Raw genomic sequence first — 18,114 nt, forward strand, 5'->3', positions numbered from 1 at the left:
ATTTGAAAATTGTTATATCAAGCAATATTATAGAAAATATATGTCAAATTGTTAACTACTGTATTATACCCTGATTATAAACGAAAATTCTTAAAAAGAATTTAAAAAAATGAATCTCACAATAGGAAAAAGAAGAACAAGAATAGGTAATTAACATCAGAAGTTCTACCCATAACAAATAAACCAGGTTACGACAGTATATCAAGGGTGACGAAAAAAATGAGAAGTGTAAACAGAAAAATGAAATTCATTATGTAATGCAGAAACTTGAGAAAAAGAGCTGACAGTCTCTGCACTACTATCCAGAAAGGAGACTGCTATGGTTAAGACACGAAAAATCGTCTACTTATATTTCCTTAGAATATTTCTATATCTAGTTATTTCTTTAGAATAGAAAGATTTCTATCAGTTTATCAAAGCATTTTTTTTGCTTTTAAATATGACTTCTTAAGCTCACTAGTCCAACAGCTAGATTAAGTACAGCTGTACATAAGCAAATTGCTCTAAAACCAGAAAGAAAATAACTAAACTGTGAAATCACTGAAAACTTTACCACCACGGAGCAACTTACCAGTTTAACCCAACTAGCTTACTCATTTTCCTATAGCAGTTTAAAAAAAATAATAAATGGACGGGAGAAAATGGAAATAATGTTCTAAACTCAACAACAAAGTAATTTAAGCAGTATAAATATTACCAAATTTAAGAATCTGTAATCTTGCATTAAGAACTGTAAATAACCATACATTAGAAATCAATCCATATGAAAAATACAATTAACATTCAAATTATCTTTAAAAACGAACTCAGTAAAACTTGACAGATGGCTCATTTCTTCCCTAGGTTTATAATTTAAGCGGGAACACTCTATTAGGTTTTTGAGAGAACAAAAGCCTAAAAAGTGACTACTACAAACTAACTACTACAAACAAGATCAGGAGTCTCCTTCCCTACAGGACATGCTCTTGCTGACATTCCTTACATCACCATTTACTCAATCTTGATCCCTTACAACGTGATTCCTACTCAAACCAATCAAATAATCTGTTGTTTCCGAAGATTCCACTGCCTTCTGCCTCGTCTAACACTGGACACTTCTGACAACATGCTCCTCTCCAGGATTCACCCCCATATTTTTCTACTTCTCTGCAACAGTATAGCTTCTTACCTGGTTTCTTACCTGGCTGTTTTGCAGGACATTCATCTCCTCATATCCCTAACGGTGAAAGTTTCAGGTTCTACCCTTGACCCTCTTTTCTTCTCCCATGACTCCTTATACACTCACTCCAAAAGTAAAAGTCTATCTCCAACCACTACTAATAACTGCTTTCCCTCTCATTAAGACTCTAAACTTCAGAATCATCTTTGACAACTTTCCCTTGCCAAGCGCAGTCAGTTAATTGCCGAAAGTCAATCAAATAACAAACAGTTACTGAATGTGCCAGGCCCTGGGAATAAGGTGTGAACAAAACAGAGGTGTTCACTGCCCCCTCCCTAAAATTTATAGTATAGCAGAATGGACAGAAGTGATAAATCCCTCTTAATAGTTAACTAATTAATTACTTGTGTACAAAATACAATGATCAAACACTAAAAATTTCACTTCATCATTCTCTCTTTAATCCATTACCTTCTTTCCATTCCCACTGCCACCAGTCTAACGTTAATGTTTATTATTTAAACCTTTACTCCCCCTACTGCCCACAACATGCTCCAAATAAGCTCCTTCCCCAACCAATATACTTAACTGCCCACTATTTTGCTTACACTGCTAGTGTGTTTACCACAGTAAAATCTGACTATCACATTCAAGGTCTATCTCACTTGTTAATTGCCCATTCTTGTTTTCTATCATAAAGGACACCTTTTCGAAAAAAAAAAGTACAGATTTGGTCTTTCTCAAATTCATGTCTATTACATGGTCTAGGAAACAGTGCACTGCATGTAGTGGGCACTCACAGCTTTTAACTGAACATTAATAGATAAATCAAAGTATCACAAAATATACCTCACCTTGAAGTGTTTGCATCATTTCTAGAAGTACAGGAGTAAGAGTCTGATTATATTCATGGAATATATCTATAAATAGTACTTCAGTGCAAGGCTGGAGGGGGAAAAAACAAATTTCTAGTGAAAATTATTCACAGTACTGATTAATTCTACAATAAAGCAAAGAATACTCATTTTTAAAATCCTAAATCTCTGAATCTGTTCCCAATTCTTGACTTAAAAAAAAAAAAGTAGATTACTGTTTTATGTAAACACAGTGGGAAAGAAAATCAAATTATAATAATTTAACTCATAACATGGAAAGTCTATTTCACTATTTCAATCTTTTGGCATTATGCATTCAAAAAGGTAAAATTGCAGACAGGAAATATTTACATTTTAAATAATTCTTTAAATTAAAAAAGCAGTCTGGAGCCACATTCATTTATAGATTCAGAACTATAAATGACTGACTGTCCAGGAATTAATATGTTAAAAAATTATATGTTTTCTTAGCAATGACATAAGTAACAATAGCAATTCATGAATTCAATTCACCAGACTGTAATATTTCTTTTAACAGACACAAACAGTAAAAGAAACCACAATACAGCCACATAAAAGGAATGATTCATTTTTGCTCTTAAAAATACTGAATCACTAGATGTTTAATAATATAAAGGAGAGTATAATTAAATTTGTAAGGTATTACACTTCATGTTTAAAAAGGAATCTTACGGATACACATACTGAAATATATACAGATTAAATGATGTCATCTCAGATATTTGCTTCAAAATAATCCAGGTGGGTGAGGGAGTACTTATACGAAACAAGACTAACCATGAGTTGATAACTGGTAAACTACGTTTTGGATACAGAAGAGTTCATGATATGATTCTATTTTTTTAATATGTCTGACATTTTCCATAAGAGAAAGTTTAAAAAACTTAAAAAGCAGTAAATTTTTAATAAAATTTCCAAAGAACTAAGATTTTCTATGGAAGTTTATGAAACTAAATACAGTAGCACACATGCTTAGAAAAATAATGGCAAATTATGTAAATTATGTAAACACAAGCCTTCACAAAAACAACAGTTCAAAGACCACATCTGAAAAATCTTACTCAAATGCAGGCCATATCAACAATGTGTATTTAAAAAGTGTTCTGTAACTAAAAGCAATGGGCTGATCTATGAGAATCATACTAAGGAGTACAAGAAAATAACATATCAAAAGAAGCTTTGTAATTACTGAAATACTTAGGAGGAAAAAAATCATTCTGGCCAAAAAAGACAGCTTTGACTTTCAAGAACATTTTGTATTCCCGCAATGACAATTATTTCCCAATCCATTTGCAAAACGAAGAAAAATTCATTTTGCAAACCTCCAATTTAAAAGTTTTTTTTTTTCAGATACAAATTCTCAATTTAATTAAGTGCTTTCCTCTCAAATATGGATTCTTGCAATCATAAATAATTTCCTATCTGCCTGGCTTAATGCTTGGAACCTTCAACAGAGTATCAGTCTCTACTAAGAGTTATGGAAGTGTTAAGCTTTTCCCTATCAAATTTTCTTTCAATCAATACTTACCCTCAAACTGTATTTCCAAGAATCTCCTCCTGTTTCTTCCACTGCTGCAATTAAAAATGTGACAAATCATGCTCTCCACAAATGCAATAATGATGTTTCCAAAAATCCCAGTTTGCAAAACAAAGATTTTAAATAATATTGATAAAGCTGTGAATTGTTTTAAAGTAACACTGAGCATAAATCCTTGGGAACACAAGGTCTTACACAGATTTTTTTACTAAAAGCCACAAATCTTATCTGTGTATACCACAGCCACCTATCAAGTGCTTATGTCCATAAGCATTCTCACCTTCATTAAAAATTCTATAGGAAGGAAAGCTCAAAGTACTTGTCATTCCCAGGGTACCTGACAATAACTAATACACTATGCCTACAATCTTGAGAAACATTTCATACAATAATAATATTTTATAAGTTAAAATGATTAGTCATAGTTTCCATAAATTTCCTACATTTAAAGTAAAATATTCTCAGGACTTTCAAACTCTAGGGATTCAGTGTTTCATGTTATAGTACTTTATCACCACATAAAAAAAGTAATATGAAACGTAACATTTTAGCTAAGAGAAAAAGCAAAACAAAAAAGATGCATTATACAGTGCAGTTCTGTATTTTCTAAATGGACTAAAATACTTCTAAACAACAAAAAGAGATGGACGGTAAGTCTCACAAAAATGTTTAAGGCATTCTAAAAATATTGGAAATAGATGTGTATAACTACACAAAGGCACTCAGCCAAAGTTATGAGAAGAGGCTAAAATTTAGCCTATTCTCACCATGGCCCAAGTGACTCACACATGCCACTTCATTCACAGACAGGTACTTTATCAGGTACACAATTCCTTGCTTTTCCTTGGCAAAGGCCCTGATAGAGTTATCCTATCTACTACTTAAATTCAAACAGATAAAAAAAGATCTCCTGTAAAAAGTTCAATCATCAAAAAGTTAATTTTAAATTAAAATTTAAATAGGTAACCCATTCAGCAATTCAGAAATTTCATCTCCAACTTCTTTCTGAAGTAAAAATTTGTACAAATAAAATACAGAATGAATCAGAAAGTAGAAACTGACCTGATAATAGAGAAAGGCAGTTAATTTTATATTTTTGTTTTAAACTACATGATAAATTCATAACATCTAAAAAGTTTAAAAGGCATTTTTCTGGAAAAACTTTTATATACTTGAACAAGTCATTCATTTTCTGCTTATAAGTATCTACTAATGGCTAACAAAGAAAGAATAATAATTTTATCACTAAAATAATTGATTTTTAAAAACCAAGATTCTCATGGAAAAAATATGAAAATGAATACATATTTGTATATATATGACTGAAATATATGTGTATACTGAAAACTCACACAACATTATAAACGGACTATATGTCAATAAAAAATAAATTAAAAACTTTAAACATTAAAATTAAAAACTCACAAGGTTCTAAGATCAAATGCTATATTAAAATGCAATATTATAATACCTATCATTCAAATAAATGATATCTGTTGATGGAAGAAATGCCATGCAAAAACTGAAAAAATTATTCTTACTAAAGCCTTCTGGGTCTTCTTCCCACATTGTCAGTTCTTCTTCAGTTAACAGAAAATAATGAGAGACCAGTCTTCTACATATCTCTGTCAGAGTGGGATACGTGAAGAATGCCATCTTAATCTTATGAGCTTCAAGAGTTTCAGGGCTGCTATCTAGAAAAATAAAATTTCCAAGTTAACTGTACAAACATTCTAAGTTAGATTATGTAACTCCAACAAACCTAGAAGTACACTCTTGGGGGGAAAGATACAGTGGTATATAAATTTTCATTTTTATTACTGACAAATCTCAGAGAGGCTCTTGCCTTTATTCATACCACACACACCAGTCTTGCTTTTGTTTTACCACACTATAGCTTGTACATTTCCATGCTATACATATGATCACACTGTTCTGAAGTGACTAATGTACATCTCTCTCTCTTACAAGACTTCCTCATTCATCTCAGTATACATGCACATAAATGAATTCCAAATTAACTATTGAACAATGCAAGGTTGAACTCTGCAGGTCCACTTACACTCGTATTTTTTAATAGGAAATACTACAGCACTACATGCTCCATAGCTGGATGAATCCTCAGAAGAGAGGAACCCCAGATACAGAGGGCAAACTATAAATCACACGCAGATTAACCTCCATGTTGTCCAAGGGTCAACTCCAATATAACAATTTAACCTGTCTAGAGGCAACCCCACTTTATATAAAGTCAAAAAAACCTTTAATTATACAAATAAATACAGGCTACAACATGAGCTGCAGTGGTTACTGCAGTACTTAATTCTTCAAGTCCCTAGGCTTCAACTGATATTACATTGTTATAAAAGACAGTTTACTAAATGCACAGTATGGTTTCTAAAGGCTGATATTTCCATATTAAAGACTCTAATCCTTTTTTCTATTTCATGTCCCAGCAACATTTTATTTTTCATACTCAAATAAATGGATTTCAAAAAATCTAAATAAAAACAGCAATTACTTCACACTTAGATTAAAACAAGGAAATGAAAAAAAATAAAACTACCAGTAAATCACTTACCTTCAAAATTTTTGGATGGCTTATAAGCATAATTTTTTACAATCATCTTAATAAGATTCATGCACTGGACAATGAATCGTTCAAATGTAACACCTTCACCAACTTCCGTAAACACATAGCTTACAGAAAATTCCAGTGATCTCTGAATTAGAGGAGTAAATGAAAAGGGATGCTGATCCAAGAAGTCCAAAAGCTATAAAGAAAAAAAATTAAAATGTATTATCCCCAAATTCATATATGAATATAATCATTCATAGGTACATCTCATAACTTTGCTAGTAATCACTTAGAAAATTTTGAATCTTGGTGGGGAATCCATGTATGTGCAGTTTCACATGTAATATACTTCTTGGAGTATGCCATACAGTGTGGATTAAATCAGATTATATCTCATTACTTGAACTTTCTATTATTTCTAGTACAGGGTCCAAAATGAACTCACTTCATACTTAATCTGATAACAATGAATGAATGTGATACAAAAAGTTTAAGTGCACTAAAGATGGGCCTTTAAAAAAGTAATAAAGGGAAAGACTCAAAAAATTATCCTACATGAACTGTATTTCAGTGTATCAAACAGCTGATGAGGGAGGTTTCTTCTTCATAAAATTCCAGCTAATAAATGCAAAAGGAGTAACAGAATCAGAATACCATCACTCTGTAACCCCTAATCAAACAACAGATCAGGACTATGATCATCAATGGCTGCTAGAATCGATAGAGAAAGGCTGTTGAAAAACTTTACAATGGATAGCGCACTCAGTAATCTTAGACAACCACATACTGTACGTCTCCTGATGTGGTGCAATGGGAAATACAGAGCACTACCTATAAAGTTATTCTTGCCAATGGCACTTTCCTTTAAAAAAAAAAAAAAAGGCCTGAATGTGATCAAGCCTCCATATCTAACTACAAGTTTATAAGAAATATAGGAGGAAGAGAGGTATAGAAATAAAGAATATATTAAGTAACACATCAGGATGTGGGCAGCCAAATCTATAACATGGATTTTTAACTGTGATAATGGCGTTAAGATTGTGTTTCTTTTTAAATTCCTTATCACTTAAAGACATACATTTAAATATTTACAGATAATACTATATGATATCTGGGATTTGCTTTAAAACAAAGAAAAAGGAGAAGAAAGAGAAATAGTACACAAATAGACCAAAACTGACCATGACCACACATTGAAGCTGAGTGGTAACCTGAGAGGGATTCAAAGTTACTCATTTCTATTTGGAGGCACATTTAAAATGTTCACATTTTAAAGTCTTTAATAAAGTCATGGAGATCACAAATATGAATTTCGTAAGTTAAATTATATGTGAACATTGCACAGCCCCACTGACTAACCATATCATCTTATTTTACTTTGCTTTGTGTTTCTTGTTTTTAACTTAAAGACTCGAAGTCAATTTTATCTGGGTCTTGGAAGATTAGGTGGACTTTGGCTGTTGAGGCTATTTGGCACATGAGAGCTGGAAATGAAGACAAATGAAACTAAAGGTAACTGCTACCTAATCACAAAAATAAGAACAGCTCATTTCTACTCATTTGCTCCCCTCCCAGGGAACAAACAGCCTCAACCCTATGATGAACCTTCAAAGAAAAGGGGAAAATAAGCTACAGATTTAGTTACTGCCACTTGTCTTCAGATATTTATTTTAGGGCAATGCAGTCCTCTAACCAGGTCTTCCTGGTTGCTATAACCCAATTCTTTACACTTTTCCCAAGTCCCAAGCCCAAAATTTCATAAAAATTAATATTTTTAAAAATTTAATTTTATCAGAAATATATACATATTGCCTAGCACAATGCATCCATAAAATTCTACTCAAAAGGCATGTGATATTAATGCTGATAATGTGTCATGAATATATCGACTTCCTGATATTATCTACTGGGGCATCTTATCTATGTCCTGCTGAGCTGCACTGGTATCTTCTTTATCTCTGCTTTTTCCAGTGGGTTTGAGAATAACGAGCCTTAGAGGAATCAACTTCTCTAGTATTTATTAGGATTTATTTTTTTACATCAAGGTGACTTACGCACTATGACATATGGTTATTATATGCCTTCTAAAGGCTTCAAGATACAAAGGAGTTTTTTTAGCTTTCCTAAAAACAATCAGAAATTAAGTTACTTTTACAGTAAGGTGAAAATGCATGCTTTAAAAAAAACATCATTTTCCTTACTAAATTTGAGTCTATGTATTTCATTTAAGAAAACATACTTAAGATCAAAAGAAAACTTACCACTTTAGTGAAAAGAATGATGGTCTTTTCCAGTCTATCTCTACATACATTATCTGTACCTATATTTCTACCTGTTACAAATACATTTTAAATATTAGTACAAGTTTTTAATAGTCTATAAATTCACAACCAAGACAAAGATAAAACTTTTTACAAAAATACTGTCAAATATATTTTAGAATATTTTCATTATTAATTCATTAGTATGTATTCCCAACTCTGAACAAATAAACCATAAAAATTAAGTTTTGAAAAAGCAATACCCAGACTTGCACACAGTAACCTTCATTGCAACATTTCACAAAATTAATCCTAAAGTACAAACTGCGCCCATTTTAAAGTAAAAGGGTAGCAATTTTCAAAATCCAAATTAGTCACACTTGAAATACTTTTCAAGCAACGTAAATAAAAAGAAAGTATTCAAAGATTAATGCACTCATTATTTTTCCTATGTCTTCTAACAATTTTCTTCTGATAATTTCCCTGGCATAATTAATTTTTGCATATTCAGAATAATGTCCATCAGCCCATTAACTATCCTGCCCTCTAATCATACTCTTTATAATCTATCTCATCATTTACCTCATTCTTCTCTCCTGGAAGAACTTCTATTCTTCCTTCTGCCTCCCCCATGGGGATGACAAGAGAAAAATGCCCATTTTTAGAAAAATAAACTACATTATAAGAGCTATCTTACTCATCTTGGCGTGCACAGTACCCAAAACAGTGCCTGGCAGTATACTCAACAATGTTTTTACTAAACTGAAAATGACTGTCATAAAACAATTAGCAACTCCCTAAAAGTGAGTAAATGAAGATATTTTCTCAGGGTAAAAAGTCCCCAAATAAACTCACACATAAAAGCACATGCATACAGGATAGACACACATTTGTGTGCAAGCATGCACGCATGTACATGTATCCTGTGTGCGTATGTATGTCCATCCTGAGTAAAGGTGCTTACAATCAAAGGGAAGACAGACCATCAGTATAGTACAGCACAAATGCAAATGCTAAATTCTCTTGTGTAGGGTAGCAGACCAGAAAGAGTCCTAAAGGTAAGTCCGTGAAGGTTAATGAACAAGAATTTACAAAGTGAAAGTACCATTTAAGGACATTTATCTCAAACATATACGTATGTATAATGTACTAAAAGAAACCAAATCAATAAGAAGTCTAAACAGCATTTGGCAAAGGATCTACACTTAATGAATATTAGCTAAACATACGACTATTGTGGATGTCTGCATGGAACAGCAGCTGTAGCTGTAGAAATGAAGCAGAAGGAATGAATACAAAATAGATTTAAAAAAAAAAAGGTTTCCTCAATACTTGGGACAAGACAGGTATATGAAGACAAAGCTAAGCTTTCAATTTCAGAGAATTATTTATCAAGATACAAGATTTTTAGCCTCTCTTTAGATTTGCAAGTGCTGAGCAAAAGCTACTAATAAATAAGGATTCTACAGTAAAACCTACTGTCATGGAAGTACTTACTGCATTCCAGAAACTGTTTAAGACGTTCAAATATTCCATGTAAAAAGCCCTAGAAAAGAATATTTTTGAACAGAGTCTCAGTTTATTCTCTTATAAGCATTTACTTTACACTTTTCCAGGGAAACCAGAAACATACCTATCACATATTAAAAAGTTAAAATTAGATAAAGTAAAAATCATTCTACCATTATAAACAACATGAGAAAAAACTATAGTATTTCATCTCCTCAATACTTCATTTCAGTTACCTAAATCACTTTGCAATAAATAAAAAATTATTTATTAAGCATTCTATTTCACTAAACAGTCTCTATTCTTACTATTTTACTGTGTGTCTATCATCTGTCTCCTCCCACTAAACTGTAAGATCCTAGAGAGCGGGGGTCATAGCTCAGTGGTAGAGCATGTGCCTAGCATGCATGAGGTCCTGGGTTCAATGCCCAGTACCTCCATTAACACACACACACACATTAACACACACACGCATGAAAAAGAAAATTTCTGTGAACTGCCTAAACAAGAATACAAATAAATAAAAGATTTTTTTAAAAAAATCCTTAAGAAAACTTTGCTTTGTTTTTTGCTCTATTCCAGAATCTAGGAATGATATTTAGCAATAGTAAGTACACATAATATGAATATATGGTAACAACTGTTTAAAGCAGAGGTTCTCAATCTCAAGTATTAAAACAAGAGCCTTCAGATACCAAAGGAGGTAACAATCACCATTTACCATGTGGGTCCAATACACTTTTCTTTCTTTTTTCTTTTCTTTCTTCCTTCCTTCCTTTCTTTCCTTTATTTATTTAGGTGAGAGGTAATTAGGTTTTTATCTATTTATCTTTAATGGAGGTACTGGGGATTGAACACAGGACCTCATGCATGCTAGGCAAGCACTCTGTCCCTGAGCTATACTCTCCCCTATTTTTTAAAATATATTTTAAGACATGTTATGAACACTTTACAGAAATAAATATAAAGGGGTACTGAAAAAAACTTCATTACAATTTTTAAGAATTTAAACATCACAGACCTTTTTTTATCAATAAATTATGGTGTATAATATCATAAAAGACAACCCATGTCCTTTTAGCAAATAAGATGGTCTAGGTTTTTAACACAAAACACTATGCAATCAAGGTTTCCTGACAAATGACTTAACTAGAATAGAATGCTGTATTTTCTCTTTGTCCTTAGCAATCAATACACAGCTCACTCATCAATTCTCGAGTTTAAGACAATTCAACCAGGATATCAACACCTGAAGACAAAGAGGCTGAGATTTCACTATAACAATTTCACTACTATTATTACGGTCTAGAGTGCTGCCCTTTGTCTCTTTGAGAGCATCCCTCTTCTGATGCATGTAAAAATTATGAAGCATTTTCCTCTGTCAATTTTCTTCTCTCAGCCATTTCAAGCAGAAGATGAAAAATTCTGAATTTTCAACTGTGTTAAATGAGAGCTAATAGTAAAATAAAGAGATAGCATCTGAAGTTTTCTTTTGTATCTTCTTGAAAGATGATGCAATACCGTGGACAATACAGTGAGAAAACTGCAGAATGATAATCAATTTTCTCAAACTATTGCCTCATCCTTCTGGCAAGTCCATCATTCTTTCATTTCAAAGTATTTCAATCTTTTCATGCACAGCTGAGAAGAACTGATAAGTAATGATAACTAATAATAAAATAATTCCTAGGATGATAAAACAGCAAAATGCTTCAATATAGGAAAAATAAGATCACTGAGATCCCTTAAGTATCTTAAATTTAAATAAGGGTCCAATGATCCCATATAGTAGCTACAAGATAGGAGGAATTTTATTCTATTTTCTTTTAAATAAAATTAGCCTGTTAGTCAGGGTTCTCCAGAGAAAGTAGAAAATTATAAAGGCTATCAATTTTAGTAAGCTCATCAAGAGAATCAGGAATTTATAGCATTAGACAACTGACTAAACTATGTAGTCCAAATAAACTAAGTAACTTGACTAATGTTACATAATAACAGAATAAGAACTCTAATTAAAATAACCATTAAATGGTAACTTACAGAGCACTTTAATTAGTTGCTGACCTCATTACAAAAATCATTATTTATCTTACTCCTCACAACATCCAATGGGGTATGCACTGTTATTTCATCTCCACATTACCAAAAAGGAAACTCAGTATCAAGGATAAGGCTAAGTCAAGATTCAGATCCAAATTTACAGAGACCAAAATCTCACCACTCTCATATAGTGCATCTTAAGCATCTTTTGAGTTCCATGTTATCTTATTTTCTTAATTGAAGTATAGTCGATTTACAATGTTGTGTTAATTTCTGGTGTACAGCATAGTGATTCAGTTATACATACATATATTGCTTTTCATAGTCTTTATCATTATATTACAAGGTATTGAATACACTTTCCTGTGCAATACAGTAGGACTTTGTTATTTATCTATTTTATATATAGTAGTTAGTATCTACATATCTTGAACTCCCTATTTATCCCTTCCCACCCCTTTCCTCCACTGGCAACCATGTTTGTTTTCTGTCTCTGACTCTGTTTCTGTTTTGTAAATAAGTTCATTTGTGTCTTTTTGTTAGATTCCACATGTAAGTGATATCATATGGTATTTTTCTGTCTCTTTCTAGCTTACTTCACTTAGAAGGATGATCTCCAGGTCCATCCGTATTGCTGCAAATGATATTGTTTCATTCTTTTTTATGGCTGAGTAGTATTTGTGTGTGTGTATGAGTGTGTGTGTTTGTATCACAACTTCTTTATGCAATCATCTGTCCATGGACATTAAGTTTCCATGTCTCTCATGTTATTTTTAAGATCTTTATATTATTTTAAAAGTCGTCCTTAATTTATAAAAATTCTATTCTCATCACTAGTCAATATATACATTAAAAGCCACAATTTGGCATTTATAGCTGAGTAGAAGCTGATGTAACATTTCTGTAGACAGAAGAAAGACTCTCGAGAGAAAGCCAAAGGCTCACAAAATACTGGCAGTATCCACTGAAAACCACTATTCTGGTTTATAGGAATGTGATTCAAAACAATTCATTTTCACTAAAAAAAAAAAACAAACTGAAACTAACCATCAATATTTCAATTAATTTTATAATCAGAATAATACCACATATAAAAATAATTATTAAGCCTTCTGACATAATATTTCTAACATATTATATAGTCATTCATTTAACAAATAACTACTGAACATTTACTATATGGCAGAGACTGTTCCAAGCTCTGGGGTAAACAGTAGGTGAAACAATGTCTCTGCCTTCATCAAACTTGCATTCTAGTGAGAGCACTGAGGGGGAATTGTCAAACTGGTTTCTGGAAAAACTTTTCTGGCAGTATGGAAATAAACATAAATATTTAAATGTACCAGTATTTAAAACTGGGTTTGGTTTTGATATATTTTCTGGCAATTTGATAATATATATTAATACTATAAATGTGCACAAGCTTTAACCCAACATTTCCATTTCTAAGAATTTATCCTAGAGATCATTAGAAAAGTCCACAATGAAATGTGTACCCAAATGTTTATTCCAATATAATTTATCAGCAATTAAAAACTAGAAACAACCTACATGTCCATCAATAGAAACTGGGCAAGTAAATTAGAGGAAACCTATGATTAATTTTATCATTTAAAAAAAATTAGTACACCAACAGTAATTATATAGGTTTAGTATATAATCATTAAAGACATGACATAACAATATTCCTGATGTAAGAAAAATAACCATACTACCTTCTGAGCTTAAGAAAAAGCAAGTAAGTTTAAACTTAAAAAACTTTTGCACAGCAAAGGAAATCATAAGCAAAACAAAACAACAACCTACAGAATGGGAGAAAATAGCTACAAATGACATAACTGACAAGGGACTAATTTCCAAAATATACAAACAGCTCATACAGCTTAATATCAAAAAAACAAACAACCCAATCAAAAAATGGGCAGAAGACCTAAACAGACATTTCTCCAAAGAAGACATCCTGATGGCCAACAGGCACATGAAAAGATGCTCAATATCGCTAACTATAAGAGAAACGCAAACCAAAACTATCATGAGGTATCACTTCACATCAGTCAGAAGAGCCATCATTAAAAAGTCTTCAAATAATAAATAATGGAGAGAGTGTGAAGAAAAAGGAACCCTCCTATGCTATTGGTGGGAATGTAAATTGGTGCAGCCCCTATGGAGGACTGTATGGAGGTTCCTTACAAAACTAAAAGTAGACTTACCACATGACCCAGCAATCCCACTCCTGGGCTTATATCGAGAGAAAACTATAGTTCGAAAAGACACATGCACCCCAATGTTCAGAGCAGCACTATTTACAACAGCCAAGACATAGAAACAACCTAAATGTCCATCAACAGATGACTAGATAAAGAAGATGAGGTATATACATACAATGGAATATGAATCAAACATAAAAAAGAATTAAATAATGCCATTTGTAGCAACATGGATGGACCTGGACATTGTCATTTTAAGTGAAGTCAGAAAGAAAAAGAAAAATATCATATGATATGGCTTACATGTGGAATCTAAAAAAAAGGACACAAATGAATTTATCTACAAAACAGAAATAAACTCACAGATACAGAGAACAAACTTATGGTTACCAGAGGGAAAAAGGGGGTGGGAAGGGATAAATTGGGAATTCGAAATCTTGCACCTCTTGGGGAGTGATGGAAATGTTAGCTATCTTGATTGTGGTGGTGGTGGTTTCATTAGTGTATACATCTATCAAAATTCATCAAATTGTACATCTGAAACATATGCAGTTTCATACCATATTAAAGGTGTTTAAAAAATACAAATTCTACTTACAAACCAAAAACAGACTCACCAACACAGAAAACAAACTTATGGTTACCAAAGGGGAGAGGGCGGGGAGGGATAAATTAGGGGTTGGGAATTAACAGACACATGTTACTATATATAAAATAAACAAGGACCTACTATATAAGGGAATTATATTCAATTTCTTATAATAAAACATAATGGAAAAGAATCTGAAAAGAAAAAAATATGTATGTATGTATATAACTGAATCCCTTTGCTGCACACATGAAACTAACATTGTATATAAACTACACTTCAATAAAAAACTTTAAAAAAAGAAAAAGCAAGTAAGGAAACAGCATGTAGATCTCATTTATACAAAACTGAAGAGAGAAAGTATGCCTTAAAGAATAAGCATTAAGATGTCCTAAAGGATATTTACAAATGTTAGCAATATTTCTGTAAGTTTTTAAATAACTTTTTATTTCCTTTTCTGTTTTTTAACTTAAAAAAAGTATGAAACACTTTTATAGAAAAAAAGTCTTTGCCTTATAATGATGTACACTAGCAGTTTTTTAATTCTTTTAACAATAGAACCATTATTTCAATCAAAATTTTATAGACATAACACTAAAGATTTTTTTTTTAAGTGCAGCTGTGGCCAAATCTAGTAGGACAGACCTAAAGACCCAATTAGATATACTTGTCCTATAATTCCTATGCAGTCCCCAAAGCAATCCACAGAAAGTAACACTTCAGCTGACCTAAGCTCACTGTGAAAACTAATATAGATTTGAGTACACACATGTAGTACTCAATACATATATACAATAATACAATCATATTTTGTTTTGGAGTAAAATATATGCAGCTATGTATTTCTGCATATAGGAAAAGTATATGACACTATACCAAAAATGAGTAAACATCACAACTTGTGCTTATCAATGGAGTTTTCCCGTATTGTGTATTATTTCTTAAAATCGATTGCAGAGTATGTATAAATGTTATGATCCATGGGGTGGGGTCGGGGGGTGGGAATCTCCTTTTAAGTATACAAAAACAGACAAAGGAAAATACCAAGGGTATCATTCTGTCTACACTGACCCTGGTAATGTTGTAACAGCATTCAAATTCACAAGAGCTCACTTGAATTCAAATTCAAATTAACATTCTCAATGTACCTAGGTATCTTGAGAACTATCCTAGGCCTATTTCCTCTCCTTCACACAAGAGCTGCTTTGATGTAGTGAAAATAGAACACATGTCTAAAAGTGTAGAACTGTATATACAGACAGTAAAAAAAACTAGATGGTCATTGTATAAAAACTTTTAAATGAATACCAAGTAAAAAGAATAAGCTTTATAACACTTAGGATAATATTAAGCACTTTCCCAACATTATAAAAAAGTAAAAGACTTTTTTCACTTACCATCACTTCCATATTCTTATGTGGTTCTACAAATCCATTAACAGTTAACTTACGCAGCACTGAAAAGTAAAATCAAGCTTTACTTACATCTTTTTCATGTTTTTCCTATTAAAATCATAATCATAACAAAGACTCAGAATCATAAAGCTTCATCAGGCTTAGAGGTTAATCTAGCTTAATTCTTTCATTTAATAGATAAAGAAAGGTAACTCCTGGTAATTGGTTGGTTACTAAATGGGAAAGATTGAACTAAAGCCAAGTTCTTGTGACTCAAAAGCAGTTCTTCTCACTTATAACCACTCATGTTTCATATTTTAGTTTAATTTACATAATTTTTATTACTTCTCACTTGGAATAGCCACTGTATTCTGAAAGTGAGAAGGTTACCTCTGTTCCATAAACCTTAAACTATGACTCAACAGTAACCAAAAAGCTTTATTCAGTTATAGGCTACATTAATGAAAATACAGTATCTTTTAAAAGGAACATAAAGATTAAACTGTATTTTCAAACCTGGAATAGACTACAGCTCTTAATTACAAGCATCACATTTTATAAGTAAACTTATGTACACAAGGAGATAAGCAAGATAATAGATTTAAAGTCAGATCTAAATTTAAATCCTAGCTCCAACGTCCACAACTGCTATTATTTTGGACACCCTTTCTAGATCTCATATTCCTCATCTATAAATTGTGGTTAATAAGTCCTACTTTGTAAAGTTACTAAAGGATTCAATAGTACAATGCATGTAAAACACTCAGAACAATTCAGTAAAAAGAGGATGGTGGCAGCTTAAAACTACAAATTTTAAAGTCACTCCACAGCATTGCTTTCTATATAACTAAAGAGTTATTGTTGATCGGGAGGGTAATAGCTCAATGGTAGAGAGCATGCTTAGCATGCAAGAGGTCCTGGGTTCAATCTCCAGTATCTCCACTAAAAATAAAATTAGCGTTCATGAGGTGGTCTAAAGGCAGTGTATCAAAACTAGGTTTAGAATGCAACCATCTAAAGACCTTCAGTTTCATACTATCAATTACTGCAACATAATTGCAGAAAACAGGGTTCACATTGTGTCTCTTATTCTGGACAGGCTCTTTCCCACCACGGGATCTTGATCCACACTATCTGGGATGGTCCCTTCTTTCTCCCTTTATCACCTAGTTAACTTCTACTTATCCTTTATGATTTTGGGTCAAACATCACTTTCTCAGGAAAATCTTTTCTGGGAGTATTATCAATTATCATAACATTATACGTACATACTTTTGTGTGATAATTCTATTATGTCTGTCTCCTCAGTGCCAAGAACCTATAAATTTGTTGAATGAAATAATGAATATATGCATGTCTAAAAGATACTAAATGCACGCAGATATAAAATCAAAGATTGCATGTAGCAAAAGCTCTAGTCCTAAGTATTTAAGTTATAAAAGGATAGAAATTTATAGCTGGACAGAACAAGTATTTTAAAGAGAAATGCTATGGGATTTTTCTAGGTCAGGGATGTCTTAGAAATGCTAATGTGTATGTAAGACCTTGAGATGTTGAGTTGCTGAAAAGCTTAAAGCAGCTTAATACAGAGTCAAGTTGTATCATTTCTGTCAGGGTTTAGGCTTTCAAATCAGTAATACAAGAAAACTTTACAATCACAAGAACTCCTGAAAATTCCTTAATCATTAAATACAGTACATACTGCTTTGTGTATCTAACCTGTATCAGTTTCTCTAATTCTTTCAGAGTAAGCATTTCTAAGGCCTTTTAATTTCTTCCTCAAGAAGCTGACAAAACCACCTCCACTCACTTGTATAACCACCTGTACAATGGACTGGATTTTCCTTGTCAACAGTCCTTGAAAATAATTCAAGTTTGTCCACAAGGCTCACCAAGATGTACTGACAGCTTGGAGTGTGTGCATTTGTCTGTCTGGTTTATGTA

At 32.2% G+C, this 18,114-nt stretch overlaps 1 protein-coding gene across 2 annotated transcripts in view; it reads right to left on the reverse strand.

Moving 5' to 3' along the window:
• The window catches only part of IPO11 (importin 11), a 168,794-nt gene that overhangs the window by 112,385 nt on the left and 38,295 nt on the right, over positions 1-18,114 (reverse strand). For both annotated transcript variants that reach the window (XM_006206039.4, XM_031675666.2), the window contains exons 7-13: positions 16,174-16,232; positions 9,929-9,977; positions 8,432-8,502; positions 6,174-6,366; positions 5,134-5,286; positions 3,584-3,627; positions 2,014-2,104 (exon numbers count right to left, since the gene is read on the reverse strand). In XM_006206039.4, coding sequence (XP_006206101.2) covers positions 2,014-2,104; positions 3,584-3,627; positions 5,134-5,286; positions 6,174-6,366; positions 8,432-8,502; positions 9,929-9,977; positions 16,174-16,232 — 660 coding nt within the window. The remainder of the gene's footprint in view (positions 1-2,013; positions 2,105-3,583; positions 3,628-5,133; positions 5,287-6,173; positions 6,367-8,431; positions 8,503-9,928; positions 9,978-16,173; positions 16,233-18,114) is intronic.

This window comes from Vicugna pacos, chromosome 3 (assembly GCF_048564905.1).
Source record: "Vicugna pacos chromosome 3, VicPac4, whole genome shotgun sequence".
Lineage (NCBI taxonomy): Eukaryota > Metazoa > Chordata > Mammalia > Artiodactyla > Camelidae > Vicugna > Vicugna pacos.